The sequence below is a fragment of the Entelurus aequoreus genome, linkage group LG22, assembly GCF_033978785.1.
Source record: "Entelurus aequoreus isolate RoL-2023_Sb linkage group LG22, RoL_Eaeq_v1.1, whole genome shotgun sequence".
Classification (NCBI taxonomy): Eukaryota; Metazoa; Chordata; class Actinopteri; order Syngnathiformes; family Syngnathidae; genus Entelurus; species Entelurus aequoreus.
The window spans coordinates 6,244,932-6,266,562 of NC_084752.1; the positions used below are offsets into that span (position 1 = coordinate 6,244,932).

Sequence of the window (21,631 nt, forward strand, 5' to 3'; positions counted from 1 at the left end):
CGGGCAGTGGTTGCAGGGTCACACCCCACACCAGCTGGAAATGTCACGTCGTCAGATGTCAGCGAGCAGGCTAAGTATAACCTGGTCAGCACCTGGAAGGACGTCCTCTAATTAGAAGCGTGTCAGACCATGTTGGATCAGACGGGGACAGGACTTTTGGTCCCTACTTTACAAACACACATGGAAATAAATGAGCAGCTCGAGGACATATTAGCCCAGGGGTGGGCAATTAATTTTTACCGGGGGCCGCATGAGCTACCCGAGCACTGCTGGAGGGCCACATCGACAATATTGCAATTCAATTTTGCTCATTTTGATATATACCGTAAGATAAATAATAATAATGAATAATAATAGTAATACTTCAACATAGTGTGTGTAACAGCATTCCATGACTAATACAAATAAATTAACATTAATAATAAATGACAGTAAAATAAGCACACGTATGACTGAGGACTGGAGTCATAGTGTAACTTTGTGTGGTGTTTGAGTTGTCCGACTTTTTGTGTGGCCATAAACGCACCAGTGGTTTAGTAGTATGCGTGTTGGTGACAGATGACAAGTTGGTTTTGGCCTGGTTTGTACGGCAGAAAATGACTAGTTTTTCGAGATAGAAGTGTTTTACTCATGTTTTTGGTGTGGTTATGTCCGAATATAAACAGTTTTGCTCAATAAAGTGATCGATATAATTCCTGTCCTCGAAGCATCTCGATAGACGTTACAATAATTGAACGGTGTTCAATTGAACGGTGTTGACGAACACCGTTAGGGCCGCTTGTTGTCACTGTCACTCAAAGTTGCATTGCAAAATTACACAGAATAAATATGTTTATTTTGTTTAGAATTCAGATGGGATTTGATTTGGTGCGCGGCATATATTTGCTGCGCGCAGCGGACGCTTGAGCAGTGCGCAATTGCGCAGGCGCGCACCTTAGAGGGAACGTTGCTTGGCAGTCCATGTCTTGTTGAAAACACGCCATTCTTCATCAACTTTTCTCTTTTTAGCGTCTCGGGTGTAAACCGTGCATCACTTGTCGCTGCATGTGCACCTTCACTCGCAGGTTACACACGGACACACGCCCGTAAATAATACTTTTCAAAATAAAAGCAGCACAGTTGTATTGCGCGCACGACATATATGTTTTTTCAACTTTATTTTGTAATTTGCGATTGCAGCTGTTCACATTCACTCACAATCACGCACACGCATACGTCCACACGGAAGTAATACAAATAACGATTTTCAAAACAAAAGCAGCACCGTTGTATTGCACACTCGACATAGATACTTTTTTACATTTATTTTGTAATTTATAATTGGCCTCACGCGGGCCGGACAGGGACGCACAAAGGGCCGGATGCGGCCCGCAGGCCGCAGAATGCCCAGGTCTGTATTAGCCCATCCTAATATAAACTCAGGCTATGTTGGCCTTGCTTTCACTTACTAGGGATGGAACAATTTATGAAAAAAAGACCAATCGTTGACCTGACACGGTAATGGTGGATTATTAGGAAATATATTCTGGGGTGTTAAAACAACAACAATTTACATTGAACCCAGCAGAGAACGGTGGCACAAAACCGGGACCAGATCCAAATTGTGGATTCTGTGAACCGTTCCACACCTATCACTTACCCAGAAGAACGATACATTTATCAACTTACTGGTGTCAAACTCCTTTTAGCTCAGGGCCGCATGGAGGAAAATCTGTGTACTATTAAAATCTTGGCATTAAAACAAAAAAAATTAAGACATCTTCAGATTGTTTTGTTTGTCTTACTTTGGCCAACAATAGAACAAACACATTCTGAAAATACTACAATAAAAATATAGAAAAAACTAGGGATGTCCGATAATGGCTTTTTGCCGATATCCGATATTGTCCAACTCTTTAATTACCGATACCGATATCAACCGATACCGATATCAACCGATATATGCAGTCGTGGAATTAACACATTATTATGCCTAATTTGGACAACCAGGTATGGTGAAGATAAGGTACTTTTAAAAAATAATAATAAAATAAGATAACTAAATTAAAAACATTTTCTTGAATAAAAACGAAAGCAAAACAATATAAAAACAGTTACATAGAAACTAGTAATTAATGAAAATGAGTAAAATTAACTGTTAAAGGTTAGTACTATTAGTGGACCAGCAGCACGCACAATCATGTGTGCTTACGGACTGTATCCCTTGCAGACTGTATTGATATATATTGATATATAATGTAGGAACCAGAATATTGATAACAGAAAGAAATGGGGGAGGGAGGTTTTTTGGGTTGGTGCACTAATTGTAAGTGTATCTTGTGTTTTTTATGTTGATTTAATTAAAAAAAAAAACCCAAAAAAACCCCGATACAGATAATAAAAAAACCGATACCGATAATTTCCGATATTACATTTTAACGCATTTATCGGCCGATAATATCGGCAGGCCGATATTATCGGACATCCCTAGAAAAAACTACTGCCAGCGGTAAAGTTTAGATTAGACCTGGGCAAATTAAGGGCAGATGCGGCCCGTTAAGTTTTTCAATCTGGCCCGCCGGACATTCCCAAATATTTTTTTTAGATCTTTAAGATGGAAAGTGTAGCTGCCATTATGATGTGCAGTGATGTTTTCTAATGACCGTAAGTCTTCAACTATACTAAGTATTTCAATGGTTGGAATCTGCGCTTATAGATGATATACCAGTTACTATGGTAATCTAATTAGTTACTATGGTAACCTAATTAGTTACTATGGTCATCTAATTAGTTACTATGGTCATCTAATTAGTTACTATGGTCATCTACGTCACAGCAGCTCAGACGAGGCACCAAGCAGTGTGGGCGGGGAGCGTTTCCACAGACGCGGAAGGAGATTTTCACAACAAAGTTCTAAAGCTTAGTGATATATAGAATAGAATAGAAAGTACTTTATTGATCCCTGGGGGAAATTCAGCAAATATCAGATATATCAGATTGTAGGTGGGTTTATTTTGTACCCTTCGCGTTCATACTTCACTGTTTGTTGCATTTTTGTTGCGTTTCACTTGATTGCGAAATATGTCGATCGAAAGGGGGTGTGACGTTCATATTTTGTCAATATTCAGTGTTTAATCGTTCATAGAAAAATTTAAAATTCCATTCTGTTTTTTAAGGTGGTCTGTCATAATGTTTTTAGCATTCAATCAGACATTATTGTGAGGTTTTGTATTAGTGTTCCTAAAAATAGATATACGGGCCCCTAGACAAATTTTTTTCTCTAAATGTGGCCCCCGAGTCAAAATAATCCATGAAGGCAAGAAGAAAGTGAATGAATGTTTATAAGTTAAAGTTAAAGTACCAATGATTGTGACAAATTTCACCACACCTAGTGTGTGTGTGACACACACTAGGTGTGGTGAAATTTGTCCTCTGCATTTGACCCATCCCCTTGTTCACCCCCCTGGGAGGTGAGGGGAGCAGTGGGCAGCAGCGGTGGCCACGCCCGGATATCATTTTTGGTGATTTAACCCCCAATTCCAACCCTTGATGCTGAGTGCCAAGCAGGGAAGTAATGGGTCCCATTTTTACAGTCTTTGGTATGACTCGGCCGGGGTTTGAACTCACGACCTACCGATCTCAGGGCGGACACTCTAACCACTAGGCCACTGAGTAGGTGGCCTAGTGGCCTAACTGAATACATATGCATAAAAAAATATCTCTTTTAATTAATTAAGTAACGTTTATGACAAACATAATATAGAATGTGAGATATAACAGGATAATGCATACGTTTATCATTTGTTTTCAAAACGGTTACAATAAAGTGGGACCCCATTTTTATGACTTGACGGGGTCCCTGGGACCCCATTTTGGAAGTTCCTAGCGCCAACACTGATGGAGTATTGGTGCGTGCAAAACAGTAGCAGGCGGCTGTGGCCTGCGGGCCGGTTCTTATACAATTTAAATATCATCCCGGGGGCCATAGATCATTCATTTGCGGGCCAGATCTGGCCCGCCGGCCTTGACTTTGACACTTAGGATCTAGGGCATGGGTCACCAACGCGGTGCCCGCGGGCACCAGGTAGCCCGTAAGGACCAGATGAGTAGCCCACTGGCCTGTTCTAAAAATAGCTCAAATAGCAGCACTTACCAGTGAGCTGCCTCTATTTTTTAAATTGTATTTATTTACTAGCTAGCTGGTCTCGCTTTGCCCGACATTTTTAATTCTAAGAGAGACAAAACTCAAATAGAATTTGAAAATCCAAGAAAATATTTTAAAGACTTGGTCTTCACTTGTTTAAATACATTCATTAATTTGTTTTACTTTGCTTCTTATAACTTTCAGAAAGACAATTTTAGAGAAAAAAATACAACCTTAAAAATTATTTTAGGATTTTTAAACACATATACATTTTTTACCTTTTAAATTCCTTCCTCTTCTTTCCTGACAATTTAAATCAATGTTCAAGTAAATGTATTGTTTTTATTGTAAAGAATAATAAATATATTTTAATTTAATTCTTCATTTTAGCTTCTGTTTTTTCGACGAAGAATATTTGTGTAATATTTCTTCAAACTTATTATGATTAAAATTCAAAAAAATTATTCTGGCAAATCTAGAAAATCTGTAGAACCAAATTTAAATCTTATTTCAAAGTCTTTTGAATTTCTTTTAAAAATTTTGTTCTGGAAAATCTAGAAGAAATAATGATTTGTCTTTGTTAGAAATATAGCTTGGTCCAATTTGTTATATATTCTAACAAAGTATAGATTGGATTTTAACTTATTTAGAATATGTCATCAAAATTCTAAAATTAATCTTAATCAGGAAAAATTACTAATGATGTTCCATACATTTTTTTTTTAATTTTTTCAAAAAGATTCGAATGAGCTATTTTTTCTATTCTTTTTTTCGGTTGAATTTTGAATTTTAAAGAGTCGAAATTGAAGATAAACTATGTTTCAAAATTTAATTGTCATTTTTTTCGTGTTTTCTCCTCTTTTAAACCGTTCAATTAAGTGTAAATATCATTAATTATTAATAATAACTTAGAGTTAAAGGTAAATTGAGCAAATTGGCTATTTCTGGCAATTTATTTAAGTGTGTATCAAACTGGTAGCCCTTCGCATTAATCACTACCCAAGAAGTAGCTCTTGGTTTCAAAAAGGTTGGTGACCCCTGATCTAGGGTCACTAAGCTACACAAGCAGAATTTGTCAAGAGATGGGCTCCACCCTGCAGAGATCAGTAGCCAATCAAAGAAACCCTAAACAGCAACATGAAAAAAAACAACAACTAAGAATCTGGTATGCAAAAAAATAAATAAAAACAACTTATCAAGTGACCTGATATCCGTATGTGTATGGAAAATGTTTCCAACAATTGATCAAAGGAAAATGTGAGGAAAATAACATTGCAATGAGCTTTAAGGGCTTCCACCGCTATAAATAGTTTTCCACCAAGAGTCTATAACAATATCAAAATCAGTGTAGTAGTGACGATGATGAAAACATTTAGTACCTATCAAACATTAAGATTCACTCTGTCTTTAAAGGTTTTGGAAACAGAACTTTAAAAACAACATTTTGGTGACCTCGCCGATTGATGTTAAGATTTGCATGACAAAGAATAGGTACTAGTCACATTTGAACGGATACCGGTACTCAGCAGTACCAATTTTTGATGATAAAATCTAATTTGTTATGACATTTAAAAATGAGCTGGTTATGATAACTGCTGTTATATCTTTTTTTCATCATCATCACCATTACAATGAATTGGTTAACGTGGACCCCACTTAAACAAGTTAAAAAACTTCTTGGGGTGTTACCATTTAGTGGTCATTTGTATGGAATATGTACTGTACTGTGCAATCTACTAATAAAAGTGTCAATCAATCAATCAATCATATCCTTTGCAAGTGTGACATTAAGTTGCAATTACAGTCTCAAGCCAAAGACATTAGATGTCAGTAGTGTATAGTTTACGGTGTTTTTGTTGTTGTTGCGCCCTACAAAGTGTTAATACCGCAAGTATTGTTATTACTTGCACTGAGCCTAGTCTATAAAATCCACTACACCTCCCTGATACCGAAGTACATGTCAAACTACTTCCTTAACGTAAATGACCGCCATAACCACAACACCAGGGGGAGCTCCACTAACCACGTTAAACCCAGATTCCAAACTAACAAAGGTTTTAACTCATTCTCTTTCTATGCCACATCAATGTGGAATGCGCTCCCAACAGGTATAAAAGAAAGGGCATCTCTATCCTCCTTCAAAACCGCAATAAAAGTTCACCTCCAGGCAGCTACAACCCTAAACTAACACCCTCCCCGGATTGCTAATAATCAAATGTAAACAATCAAATGCAGATACTTTTTCTTTTTCTTATGCCTTCTGATCTCTCTCTCTCTCTCTCTCTCTCTCTCTCTCTCTCTCTCTCTCTCTCTCTCTCTCTCTCTCTCTCTCTCTCTCTCTCTCTCTCTATGTCCACTACTTGCTGTCCATATCCTACCCCCCCCCCACATCCCTGATTGTAAATAATGTAAATAATTCAATGTGATTATCTTGTGTGATGACTGTATTATGATGATAGTATATATGATAGTATATATCTGTATCATGAATCAATTTAAGTGGACCCCGACTTAAACAAGTTGAAAAACTTATTCGGGTGTTACCATTTAGTGGTCAATTGTACGGAATATGTACTTCACTGTGCAACCTACTAATAAGTCTCAATCAATCAATCAATCAAAAACGCACCAGCTGTTTCATTGTATAGTGCATTTTAGTTGTAGTTTTTATTAACACATGTGGAGTCCATGGTTCTCGCCCGGAAAAGGGTGGAGTGCCATCTCCGGGTTGCGGAGGAGACCCTGCCCCAAGTGGAGGAGTTCAAGTACCTCGGAGTCTTGTTCACGAGTGGAAGAGTGGATTGTGAGATCGACAGGCGGATCGGTGCGGCGTCTTCAATAATGCGGACGCTGTATCCATCTGTTGTGGTGAAGAAGGAGCTGAGCCGGAAGGCAAAGCTCTCAATTTACCGGTCGATCTACAGTACGTTCCCATCCTCACCTATGGTCATGAGCTTTGGGTTAGGACCGAAAGGACAAGATCACGGGTACAAGCGGCCCAAATGAGTTTCCTCCGCCGGGTGGCGGGACTCTCCCTTAGAGATAGGGTGAGAAGATCTGTCATCCGGGAGGAGCTCAAAGTAAAGCCGCTGCTCCTCCACATGGAGAGGAGCCAGATGAGGTGGTTCGGGCATCTGGTCTGGATGCCACCCGAACGCCTCCCTAGGGCGGTGTTTAGGGCACGTCCAACCGGTAGGAGGCCACGGGGAAGACCCAGGACATTTTGGGAAGAATTTCTCTCCTGGCTGGCCTGGGAACGCCTCAGAATCCCCCGGGAAGAGCTGGACGAAGTGGCTGGGGAGAGCGAAGTCTGGGCTTCCCTGCTTAGGCTGCTGCCCCCGCGACCCGACCTCGGATAAGCGAAAGAAGATGGATGGATGGACATGTGGCGGTGTTAAAATCGCTAAAGCTAACTAGTAAAATGTCAACAGCAGAGCCAATGTATATTAGGATTTTTGAAAAAGTGGAATTTTAATTAAAGTTGGAGTGTTCTTAAGTCAATTTCTTTGTTGGCATTGAACATTGAAATGTGCGAAGAGCCAGCTATGACATCACACACAACCCAGGTAGCAAAACACGGCACTGTTGGATTATACCTGAATCGGTGCCAGGATACGGCCATTCCGATTTATGACCCGTTTTGCTATTTACCTTGCTAATGCTACTTGCAAGGGTTCTTATTCTCCGTCCATCACAAAAAAAAAAGAACAAAAGCACAAAGCAACAGAAGTGACAATTCCGCCTGTCAAGCCCAACACTCGCACTTCAGTCTTTTGTCTGTCAGAATTTCACAAACACAACATGGAGACGAGTGTCCACTTTCTCGCACATCATCTTGCGAGGAGCAAGCACGGAGCCGAGAAGCAGACGGGGGTGGTGGTGGTGGTGGTGGTGGGGGGTTGTCTCTGGGTGACTGGCCATCTCATCTGCGTGAGCCACTTCCAGCTCGTGGTGGTTTGACGACGCTATCCGTGTGTCCGGGTGTTATCGCAGTCTTCTGCCACCTGCCACCAACGCTACATACATTGCTGTTCTCTTGCCTGCGCACACATTCTTGTATTTCTTACCTTCTTGAGACCTCCGAAAAATGCCTACCTCTTTAGGACCACCTTTTCTAGATGTATAAAGATTTGTATTTACAACATTAATAACATATACATACTAGGGTTGTACGGTATACCGGTACTGGTATAGCATCGCGGTACTAATGATTCAAAAACGGTACTATACTCTGTTTGAAAAGTAGTGGTTCCCGGTCATCACGTCATGATATTGCTGGTTTAACGAGCAGAGGAGCATGTTCAGCAGCGCACACACACAGAGTACTTACAAGCAGACACAGTGTGTAGACAAAAAAAGGAGAATGGACGCATTTTGGCCTAAAAACTAAAGATAAAGGTGAAGTTATAACACTGAAACACCCTCAGGAAGAGGTGCGGCTAACGTCCATCCGCAGTGTTTTACCTACGTCTAAATCACTAATCCTCGCCTCCATGGCGACAAATAAAGTACGTTTCTTACAAGTATCATCATCACTGCAGGACGAGGAATAGCTAAACATGCTTCACTACACACCGTAGCTCACCGGCATCACAATGTAAACAAACGCCATGGGTGGATCTACACCTGACATCCACTGTAATGATACCAAGTACAGGAGCGTATCGATATTGTTTATCGTCACACAATCTTTTTTCCTTTTTAAAAAAATTCACATTATGTTTATAAACTCCGGAAGTACGTCCCTGGACACATGAGGACTTCAATTATGACCATTGTATGATCCTGTAACTACTTGGTATTGCATCGATACCTAAATTTGTGATATCATCCAAAACCAAAGGAAAGTATCAAACAAGAGAAGAATAAGTGATTATTACATTTTAACAGAAGTGTTGAAATGTGAATGTTGAAACAGAAAAATAAGCAGATATATTAACAGTAAATAAACAAGTGGATTAATAATACATTTTTACAGTTTGTCCCTCATAATGTAGACAAAATTATAGGTAGATAAATGACACAATATGTTACTGCATACGTCAGCAGACTAATTAGGAGTCTTTGTTTGTTTACTTACTACTAAAAGACAAGTTGTCTAGTATGTTCACTATTTTATTTAAGGACAAACTTGCAATAATAAACATATGTTTAATGTACCCTAAGATTTTTTTGTTCAAATAAAGCCAATAATGCCATTTTTTGTGGTCCCCCTTATTTAGTACCAATAAGTATCGAAATACATTTTGGTACTGGTACTAAAATATTGGTATCAGGACAAACCCTAATACATACTATGCAAGTATAAAAAAGGTAAGCCTCTTAGTACATTTTTTATTTATTTTTGTAATTGTTTTTAATCTTCATTATTTACTTCAAGTTATTACAGTATGTCTCTATATACATATTTATTTTATTTTTTTAAATACATTTTGGCCAAAGGGGGTGCATTTCAATTTCTTACACACACTTATTACATATGTTGGCCAGAGGGGGAGCACTTCACATTTTTTACACACACTTGTTATTTCATATGTTGACCAGAGGGGGGAGCATTTTTAAAAGCGACACACAGTCAATTTGAAAAATCCCTCCTTTTTGGGACCACGCTAGATGTCACCAGCAGGGGTGCAAATGAGACATTCTCTATTAGATGCAATGTTATTGGGACCATGATTTATGTCCTCATATGGAAGATACTTTTCCTTGTTGATGTCTCAAGAAGGGTAGAAATACAAGAACGAAAACACACACACACACACACACACACACACACACACACACACACACACACACACACACACACTCTTGTATTTGTTACCTTCTTGAGACCTCCGAAAAATGTCGTAATTTTACTCAACGCAAGTCAAAATTTTACAAGAAAACTAACATTTTTGCAATATTATAATAATAATTGGAATTTTACTTGGCAAAATTATGACAAAAGTCATCATTTCACTCAAAAAATGTCACTATTTTACATGAACAACCATATAAAAGTCTGAATTTTTGATGACAAATGTCACTATTTTGCATTAAAAAGGTCATAATTTTACGTTAAAAAAGTCATAATTTTACGAGAAAATATTGCAATAGCAGAAAGAATATGAGAAATCGTTCCCAATTTTATAGGAAAAAAGTCAACACATTGTGAGAAAAAGACTGCTTTTAGTTCATTTCCTTTTTTTTTTTTAATTTTTTGTTTGTAATTGGTTTTTAATCTTCATTATTTACTTCAAGTTATTACAGTATGTCTCTATATACATATTTATTCATTTAAAAAATAAATAAAAATTTGGGCCAAAGGGGACGCATTTCAATTTCTTACTCACACTTGTTATTTCATATGCTGACCAGAGGGGGAGCACTTAATATACTTTGGGTAACAACAGTCAATATTTATTTATTTTATTTTATTTTTTTAGGGGGGTAACAGTCAATATTTATTTATTTATTAGATTTTATTTTTTCTTATATAATAAAAGTGAGCTTTTGTTAAACCAAATATTGTGGTTTTTTCCATATACAACAACCTATCTGGACTCGATAAGGAATCGGTTCGATAAGAGGATTCGATAATAGACTCGAACTCGATAATTTCTTATCAAACATCATCCCTAATTACGCTACTTAATATGTTCGTGTGGAAACTCGTTCGGTACACCTCCGAACCGAACCGGAACCCCCGTACCGAAACGGTTCAATACAAATACACGTACCGTTACACCCCTAGCTCATGCCAATGGGTGAGGAAGTGATGAGACAACAATTCTAAGAAAGATGAACACAAACTCACTCCCAGTCAAGGTTGCAATATTATAATAATAATCTGAATTTTACTTGGCAAAATTATGACAAAAGTCATCATTTCACTCAAAAAATGTCACTATTTTACAAGAACAACCATATAAAAGTCTGATTTTTTGATGACAAATGTCACTATTTTCCAAGCTCTGGAACAGCCTTCCCCTCCACATTAGGTCAGCCCGGAGCCTGGGGGTCTTCAAAACCCTCCTTAAGACCTACCTCTTCTCGCTGGCCTTTGACCCGAGCTGAGTCCGCCCACTAGGCCACCATTTCTAGTCCCCCCCCCCCCTCCCACCCCTTCGCTTTAGTTGTATTTTTCAATTTGTAGCACTTTTATTTTTTTATTTTTTTTATTCTGCAATTTTTAAAAAACTTTTTATTCGACCCCTTTTACCGTGTTGCATTTGCATTATCTTGTTTAGCGCACTCATTGTTTATGTTCTTTGTTTGTTTTTTTTGTTTTGCTTAGTTTTTTTTTTTTGTTGTTGTTGGTTTTTTTGTTGTTGTTGTTTTTTGTTTGCTCCATGCTTTTTTAACCTGTAAAGCACTTTGGTGCAATCTAAAAAGTTGTTGAAAATGTGCTATATAAATAAAGTTGACTTGACTTGACTTGACTATTTTGCATTAAAAAGGTCATAATTTTACATTGAAAAAGTCATAATTTTACGAGAAAATATTGCAATAGCAGAAAGAATATGAGAAATCGTTCCCAATTTTATAGGAAAAAAGTCAACACATTGTGAGAAAAAGACTGCTTATAGTCCATTTACTTTTTTTTTTTTACTTTTTTGTTTGTAATTGGTTTTTAATCTTCATTATTTACTTCAAGTTATTACAGTATGTCTCTATATACATATTTATTTATTTAAAAAATAAATACACATTTGGGCCAAAGGGGGCGCATTTCAATTTCTTACTCACACTTGCTATTTCATATGTTGACCAGAGGGGGAGCACTTTTAAAAGCGACACATAGTCAATTTGAAAAATCCCTCCTTTTTGGGACCACCCTCATCTTAATAGATGTCACAAGCAGGGGTGCTAATGAGACATTCTCTATTAGATGCAATGTTATTAGGACCATGATTTATGTCATCACTTGTTCACACCTTTTCCTTGTTGGTGTCTCAAGAAGGGTAGGAATACAAGAACACACACACACACACACACACACACACATTTCCTGCTTCTATCTGGCGCCTCATCCGTCTAGCTGCCAGGCGCTTGTCCGCTGAGCCTCACCTCTCGCTCCGTGGCCAGGGCTGCCGTCAAATAACTTCATTAGCTTTCCACCTCTGTCACGCCAGCCTGCTCTCCCTCTGACAATTGGCTGCTGTTTTATACCGGAGGAGCCCCAACACGAGCCGACAGCGCGCGAGACGGCGGACAGCGATACTGATATCTGCAGAGGAGATGTACGGACAAGAGGTCGCCCTCGGAAGGACTTCCTGTGTCCGCTCGTGCGGAGCTGGAAATGGAGGGCTGCTCAGGCACAAAATAAACAACATAGTGAGAAACTCTAGATGCAGTAGTCAGACATTTCAAGTACAATGTCACCAAGGACGGACTATTTTTCATTATTTTAATACACAGTAGAATGCTAATTTTAGCATGCTAGCATACTAACATTAACATGCTAACTTTACGTTTTTTCTCTCTAATTAGACAGCCATACACCTTACAGTCATATAACTCGGTATGTGTAGTTAGCATGCTAATATTAGCATGCTAAATTTTGAGCTAATTTTGCAACCGTTTACCCCAGAGTCATACAACTCGGTACATGACACTTGTTAACAGTTAGCATAAATTTGCCACGTAAATTAGACCCCCCACAAAACGGCGCATCCTGAAGAGACTGTCAGAAAGCGACTTGAAGATGATCTGTAAAACATTATCTATGCAACATTTTGAGCAAAGAACCACCTAGTGTGCCGTGAGATAGTTTGGTGAGTCGTGAGAGATTATCTAAATTCACCTATTTGGGTTTATTTTTTGCAAACCAGTAATTATAGTCTGCAAATGATGTGTTGTTGTTGAGTGTCGGTGCTGTCTAGAGCTCGGCAGAGTAACCGTGTAATACTCTTCCATATCAGTAGGTGGCAGCCGGTAGCTAAAAAGGTGTCTAATGCTTAAACCAAAAATAAACAAAAGGTGAGTGCCCCTAAGAAAAGGCATTGAAGCTTAGGGAAGGCTATGCAGAACGAAACTAAAACTGGCTACAAAGTCAACAAAAACAGAATGCTGGACGACAGCAAAGACTTACTGTGGAGCAAAGACGGCGTCCACAAAGTACATCCGAACATGACATGACAATCAACAATGTCCACACAAAGAAGGATAAAAACAACTGAAATATTCTTGTCTGCTAAAACAAAGTAGATGCGGGGAATATCGCTCAAAGGAAGACATGAAACTGCTACAGGAAAATACCAACAAAATAGGAGCGCAAGACAAGAACTACAACACTACACACAGGAAAACAGCAAAAAACTCAAAATAAGTCAGGGTGTGATGTGACAGGTGGTGACAGTACACCTACTTTGAGACAAGAGCTATATTGATGCATGCTTGGTTATGCTTTAAAGTCATATCCAAAACTTGCAACAACGACTTTTTACTGTCAACTGAGTTTCTTTTTTTTAGTGATTTCTGCTGGTGGTGTGCCTTGGCTTAAAAAAAGTTGAAAAACACTGATGTAGACCACAAGGAAGTCTTTTACTTTTAGGAAAAAAATCATAATATGACCCCTTTAATGCGCCTTATAATCCGGTGCGCCTTTTGTATGAAAAAAGACCTGAATAGACCCGACCCGCTCATCGGCAGTGCGCCTTATAATCCGGTGCGCCCTACGGTCCGAAAAATACGGTAATAACAAATCGGCTCTTAAACTGCGTTCAGAATGTGCTGTGTTGGACCTTTTAGTTTCCCATGTAGACCCCCGAAGCTGCTCATGCTAGGGGTGTAACGGTACACAAAAATTTCGGTTCGGTACGTACCTCGGTTTAGAGGTCACGGTTCGGTTAATTTTCGGTACAGTAAGAAAACAACAAAATATACATTTTGGGGTTATTTATTTACCAAATTTGCAAAATCTTCCACCAAAATTTTTTTTCTTAGTGGAATATTTGATGTGAAGTAATGGGAACCTTGGAGAGGTCAATAATTCATAATAACATTGATTTTGATTCAATATTATGTTTTGAGCAATGACAGTTTGAAAGAAAAAAAAACAGCTTTGTTTTATTAATCAACATTGCAACTTTTTCTAAATTACATTTAACCTTTAAGCTTTTTTATTTCACTTTTGTTATGTTTTTGTTTATTTTAATAGTATTTTTAGAATGTGCCGTGGGCCTTTAAAACATTAGCTGTGGGCCGCAAATGGCCTCCGGGGCACACTTTTGACACCCCTGCTATAGATAATAAAAAATTAAATCTGATACATCTATGGATAAAAAGCAGAGCCTGGCGACGCATGCGCGTTTATCATAACTCTCTCGCTCTCTCTCTGTTTTTAACCCTTTCTTAACCCTGAACGTACATTGAAAATACACGCAACCCTAACTCAAAATGCCGGACATTTGAGGCATTTAAGAAACTCCGCCCGGACAGCCCCGCAAAAGAGGACATGTCCGGTGAAAAGAGGACGTATGGTCAGTCTATCCTAGCCCGTTAGCTGCTAGCATGCCGTGTGTTGTGCCTCGGTGTGCATTGTTTACACAACCTGTGTTACGCTTAGGGATGATACTCGAAACCGGTTTTCTCGGTTGTTCGATAAGAAAAGAACCGAGTCCTTGGACTCGAATCCCTTTTTGAGAACCGGTACCCGTTATCAAGACCACTATAGTAAAGAAAAAGAGTTGGTTCTTTATTCGAATCCATCGGAACGAATCCCGTCCCGACCAGAAATGCTCCGTGTGACATCACAAGAAATGACGTCACGTAGCTCAGTCATTAGGCGCAGATAGGGAAAGCAGGAAAACAATGCACCTGAAAAAGCGCTCCAAGGTGTAATAAAGTTCAAAACAAAAGGTATAATCCAATGAATAACTTTACTGAGAGATTTGAGCAGACTACAAACACATGACCAACACTTTTACGACCAACCGGAAACATAGCAACCAGGCTAGCAACGCACCTCCTTTACGGCAGCTGTCGCAACCTTCTTAAAACAACCGCAGCACATACATATATGACATCTCCCTTTTTTAACTTTTGTTTTTCTTTCCTTGTAAACAAAACAAAATCACACTGTAGATGTGTTGTCTGTCTAATTATAAATAATGCAGACGAGGCGTGTTGGCTGAGTTCTTGACGTTTACTTTCACAGCGTGCTCATAACCTCATTCTTAGCTGCCGGGTGGCGACATGCAACACTTTTCGGGGCTACCGCGCATGCTCGTCACTCCCATTGCATGCTGGGTAGTGTAGTTGTTATTTTCCATAGCTTATAACATCACATCTTTCCCCCTATAAAGAAAGATTTTAACTCAATAAAGTGTATTTATTTTTTTAGCTTTAACTTTTCATTTTTTAGCATTGTAACCACATTTGCAAACAACTTTTCTCTTCATAGAATTTTCTGTCAATAAAGAAATAAAGTGCAAAAATGTCAAAGCATCATAACAAACAGTTATGTCAAATAGCAGCAGAAGTGCACTTTTTGGAGAGCTGTATTATTATTATTAGTTTTGTGCCCCAGGGACTGATTTTATTTAACACTATATTATTATTTATACACCTATAGTGATCACAGAGACAGCTTGTTTTTGTGTTACTGTATATATTTGTTTTTATGAAAAATCCCACTTAATATACTTTGGGTAACAACAGTCAATATTTATTTATTTTATTTTTTTAGGGGGGTAACAGTCAGTATTTATTTATTTATTAGATTAGATTTTTTCTTATATAATAAAAGGGAGCTTTTGTTAAACCAAATATTGTGTGTTTTTTTCCATCTACAACAACCTATCTGGACTCCATAAGAGACTTGATAAGGAATCGGTTCGATAAGAGGATTCGATAATAGAATGAAACTCGATAATTTCTTATCAAACATCATCCCTAGTTACGCTACTTAATATGTTCGTGTGGAAACTCGTTCGGTACACCTCCGAACCGAACCGGAACCCCCATACCGAAACGGTTCAATACAAATACACGTACCGTTACACCCCTAGCTCATGCCAATAGGTGAGGAAGTGATGAGACAACAATTCTAAGAAAGATGAACACAAACTCCCTCCCAGTCAAGGTCAAGCTATGCCCGTGCATCATGGGACGGGGACGGGGGGCATCTCGAGGGTGCCCAGTGTCATGATTAACTGCGGTCTACTGGGTGCAGGGAAATAGGGGGCGGTGGTCTATTTCAAAGTGCCCCAATGGCTTTCATCTTTGAATCCAAATGTGGATCATGCTGGATAGTTGTGTCAGCATGCCAGGATACAAATCAAAGCGTGTCACTGCGACGCTCAATGGGGAAACAAAACCAAAAAAAATAGTCTACGCTTATTATGTCAGGGGTCAGGATGAGTTCACTGGCTCGTCATGCCCGGGGAACTGGATGCAACTCCCCGCTTTGCCGTCTCTCCCTCAGATGTCACTTCATCTGTCTCTTTTTTTTATATCTTTTTCACCCCCCGCCCCCACCAACCCACTCAACCTCCTTCACTGGCCTTGGGGGAATGCATGAGGGAAGCAGCCGTGTAAAAGCAGAAGGAATGAGCTGCTGGTGTACACACTCAATCTGACTTGGCGGGGAGGCCAAAAGAAATGGAGTCCAGAGGTCCCGGGAGGTGCTCCCTCACCTAAAGATCTGAGCCCACTCCTTCTAAGTAGCGCCTCTTTCTTTAAAACCAGCCCCCGCCCGACAAAGGAGGAACTTGGTGATCAAAGGCGCAGTATTCATTAAAGTCCATCATCATGCATTCAAGTTCAACGTCCTCTCATCCGGTCTTTTTTTTTTTATGTCCTCCCCGCGTTCTTCTTGAATGATGGCCTGACTAAGATGTCCGCCACTTGACACTGGACTGACATTGGAAGGAGTCGTCCCGGCTCTTCTGGGAGTAGCCCGGGCTTGATTGTGCAGTCCGGGAGTGAAGTGCAACTGGCACCTAGGGGGCATCTATTTGGAGTCGGGGGCAGCCTAGATAGAGGGGGCGGGGGGGAGTTAACTAAGTCTGCCCAGTCCCTGCGCATCCTGCCGGGGTCATAGGATGCAGCCCAGGGCGCTAATCATTTCAAATTATAAATTCCTTTTTTAATTATGAATTATGCATACATTTTTAATTAATCTAATGTTCCCAGGGTTTTTGCGTCCCGTCGTCGCTGAAGATCTCAATCTAATTACGCAGCATTAAGCCGGAGATTGGCAGCCGTAGCCTTGACCCGGCAGCTGAACCTCCACTCACCTTTTCCCATCAATCTCGCTGTTGTCTCCCAGCTCGTCCTTTGATATTCTGCAACTTGGTGAAATGCATCCAAACACCGGCAAGACTTGAGTGTTCCACGGAACACGTGTCAAGTTTGCACAAACTATACTTACATATTGACCGATTATCGGACGATATTTCATATTTTGACGTACATCAGCCTTTTTATCAGTACCTACAACATGACTACATCAGCAGATACAATATAGGTTTGGGCGATATATTGAATATGCTCGATATATTGCGGGTTTGTGTGTGTGCGCTGCCGAACATGCTCCTCTGCTCGTAAAACCAGTAATGTCATGACGTTACGACACGCAGTCATGCCCGGGAACCGGTACTTTTCAAACAGAGTATAGTACCGCTGATTCATTAGTACCCGCGATATTATACCAGTACTGGTATACCGTACAACCCTAATACTCGTATTTGTTCGCTAACTTTGCAAATGAATATCAGCTCCAAATATCTGTCATCAGCTTCCTTGACTACTAAAAATCGATATCTGTCCTGAAAAAATATATCGGTCAATCTCTATTCCCTATCCATACCCCTTTTTATGTGACAAATGACAAAGCAGTTGAGTTGAAATTGCAGTTAAAAAGTCTTCTATTCTCAACAGGAACAGCAGCTTGTTATTAGCCCGTGTGGAGCCCCTGAATAAACCCTTTATATCTGTTTTCTCATCTTTTTGGAGTTGATTTCATAAGTCAGTGTTGAGCAGTTTAAGTCTTTTTTATGTGCGGAATAAATGTGAAGCGGAGAATTCCCAGCGGCTTTACTAACCTCTGCATGGCACGCTATGAATTTCATTTTATGCAAAGAATGTCGCTCTCTTTCTTGCTTATTAATCCCGTACACCTTTCACTGTCAAGGTCCCAATAAATTGGTGTATTTCAGAGCCGCCAACGTTACATGGATTGGTCGGTAAGATGTGTCAACTTCAGAAACAAAAAGTGGGTGTGACGGAGCGCGGCATGCTAGGTTTGAGCCTCTTAGGAGCACTGCAACAAATGTGGTGTCGGAAGCGGCATGATTAGCCGTGAGGCCATCCGTGGAATGACCGATTGGACAGACCCTTGGGACAGGTTGCATTCTGTGCAATAAACTTCAGAGATGGGTGAAGAACTAGGATGATGCGAACAGGGCAATGGTAGGCTCGAGAAAAAATGATTAAAATATGGATTCGGTGTGTCAGAAGTGGGATGATTCATGCGATAGGTGATAGATGCTAGTTGGAATAATAATTGGAATAGGGCAGTGTTTTTCAACCACTGCCGTGGGAGATTATCTAAATTCACCTATTTGGGATAAAAATATTTTTTGCAAACCAGTAATTAGTCTGCAAATGATGTGTTGTTGTTGAGTGTCGGTGATGTCTAGAGCTCGGCAGAGTAACCGTGTAATACTCTTCCATATCAGCAGGTGGCAGCCGGTAGCTAATTGCTTTGTAGATGTCGGAAACAGCGGGAGGCAGTGTGCAGGTAAAAAGGTGGCTGATGCTTTTTTGTCCAGGTAAAAAAGTGTCTAATGCTTAAACCAAAAATAAACAAAAGGTGAGTGCTCCTAAGAAAAGGCATTGAAGCTTAGGGAAGGCTATGCAGAACGAAACTAAAACTGAACTGGCTACAAAGTCAACAAAAACAGAATGCTGGACGACAGCAAAGACTTACTGTGGAGCAAAGACGGCGTCCACAATGTACATCAGAACATGACATGACAATCAACAATGTCCCTACAAAGAAGGATAAAAACAACTGAAATATTCTTGACTGCTAAAACAAAGTAGATGTGGGAAATATCGCTCAACGGAAGACATGAAACTGCTACAGGAAAATACCAACAAAATAGGAGCGCAAGACAAGAACTAAAACACTACACACAGGAAAACAGCAAAAAACTCAAAACAAGTCAGGGTGTGATGTGACAGGTGGTGACAGTACACCTACTTTGAGACAAGATATATATATGACTATATTGATTCGTGCTTGGTTATGGTTTAAAGTCATATCCAAAAATTGCGACGACGACTTTTTACTGTCAACTGAGTTTCATTTTTTAGTGATTTCTGCTGGTGGTGTGCCTCCACATTTTTCCATCCATCCATCCATCCATTATGCACATGTATTGTGCATAACAGGAATGATTTAAATATGAGTTGCGGGGTGTCAGAAGTGGGATGATCCCTGCAGAATTTGTGTACATCGAAAATGTTAACTCAGTCAGAACGAAAACATGAGCCAGTGTTTCTCACACAGTACAGGCCAAATGTTTGGACACACCTTCTCCTCATTCCATGCCTTTTCCTTATTTTCATGACTATTTACATTGTAGATTGTCACATCAAAACTATGAATGAACACATGTGGAGTTATGTACTTAACAAAAAAAGGTGAAATAACTGAAAACATGTTTTATATTCTAGTTCCTTCAAAATAGCCACCCTTTGCTCTGATTACTGCTTTGCACACTTTTGGCATTCTCTCCATGAGCTTCAAGAGGTAGTCACCTGAAATGATTTTCCAACAGTCTTGAACCAGACGCAGACCCGCCATTCAAAAGCTTTGTTCCGAGGATTAAAGGCACAGACAGATTCCCAGTATGTCTTTCCGTATTTCACAATAATGCAGCGTTCCACTCCAACGTAGTTCAAACTATGTGTCTCGTGTGTTCCGGGCAACACTTAACAATCTTTAGCCCGCAAAATACACGCCACGTCCCATCCATGTCTCGGAAGTCCCACCCCCATCCAACAAAGTATGTTTACTTATTTCATTACAGGACGTCCTCATAACGTTAAAACACCATCGACATGAATGAGCACAACATTGGAAACGGGCGTTTATTTACATTTGAGTTTGTATCTTTAGTTTTTGAAATTAAATCCGTGGTGACTAGCTAGTTGTTTTGCCAGCAGTTAAGCTAGCAAGTCGCGAGAGCCGCGATGCTGTGTACTAGGGTTGTCCCGATACCAATAATTTAGTACCGGTACCAAAATGTATATCGATACTTTTCCAAATAAAGGGAACTACAAAACATGTCAATATTGGCTTTATTTTAACATAATATCTACATTAAACACTCACAGTCAAAGAACAATTTTACGAGGTTAAAATATAAATTAAAAGGCATTGAAATGACATCGACCCTGAAGGGAACATCTTCCCTGTGCTCCTCGACTACAGTCTGCACCGGACAGAACAGCAGGACAGGTGTAACAACAACATTATTACCTGTCACTCTTTATAACTCTTTGTGCAGATCTGAATGTTCATTATTTAAATGTTGACCTAAGTTTGAAGCAAAGGTGGTAATACTAATCGCCACATTTGGCGAGGCGTGTTTTAAAGCAGCTGTTGTGAGAGTAACGTATGTGTGTGTGTGCTCCTTTAAGAGTGGCAGCATGTGGCGTGAGTGAGTGAGTGGGCAAGTTAGGAGAGGTAGCGCTGGCATGGTGGATGTCCTGTTGTGCCCTGTGGAAATGATAAATAAAGTGACCAAGTCGTAACTAATCACGGCCTCGTCATTCCGACCAAAGAGCGGAGCTTTACGAACCCATTGTGAAGTGTAAGGTCTCCCCTGATCTCCTCGACCATGGTCTGGGAGCCGACAAGCAGGAAAGGTGTAAAACAGTACTTGCAACGTGGTGCCTCCCTGTTTAAAGTGTCACCTTTATTGTTAGTTTTATAGTCCAAATACCTCCGTATTGCACTTCACCACCCTCTTTATTAACCAGCATAATTGTAGTTTTTGTTAGTTTTGAAGTCCAAATACCTCCATATTGTACTTCACACACTCTTTATTAACCAGTAGAAATGTAGTTTTTATTGTTAGTTCTGAAGTCCAAATACCTCCATATTGTACTTCACCACCCTCTTTATTAACCAGTAGATTTGTAGTTTTTATTTGAAGTTTTATAGTCCAAATACCTCCATATTGTACTTCACTACCCTCTTTATTAACCAGTAGAATTGTAGTTTTTATTGTTAGTTTTGAAGTCCAAATACCTTCATATTGTACAAACCCCGTTTCCATATGAGTTGGGAAATTGTGTTAGATGTAAATATAAACGGCAAATCGTTTTCAACCCATATTCAGTTGAATATGCTACAAAGACAACATATTTGATGTTCAAACTGATAAAAAAAAATTTTTTTTTTGCAAATAATCATTAACTTTAGAATTTGATGCCAGCAACACGTGACAAAGAAGTTGGGAAAGGTGGCAATAAATACTGATAAAGTTGAGGAATGCTCATCAAACA

At 39.5% G+C, this 21,631-nt stretch overlaps 1 protein-coding gene across 1 annotated transcript in view; it reads right to left on the reverse strand.

Moving 5' to 3' along the window:
- LOC133639872 (zinc finger protein 827-like) overlaps nucleotides 1-21,631 on the reverse strand; it is a 233,438-nt gene that overhangs the window by 216 nt on the left and 211,591 nt on the right. Inside the window, exons 11-14 of the mRNA XM_062033537.1 lie at nucleotides 17,347-17,400; nucleotides 16,971-17,011; nucleotides 12,173-12,412; nucleotides 7,920-8,088 (exon numbers count right to left, since the gene is read on the reverse strand). Of these exons, the coding sequence (XP_061889521.1) occupies nucleotides 7,920-8,088; nucleotides 12,173-12,412; nucleotides 16,971-17,011; nucleotides 17,347-17,400 (504 nt within the window). The remainder of the gene's footprint in view (nucleotides 1-7,919; nucleotides 8,089-12,172; nucleotides 12,413-16,970; nucleotides 17,012-17,346; nucleotides 17,401-21,631) is intronic.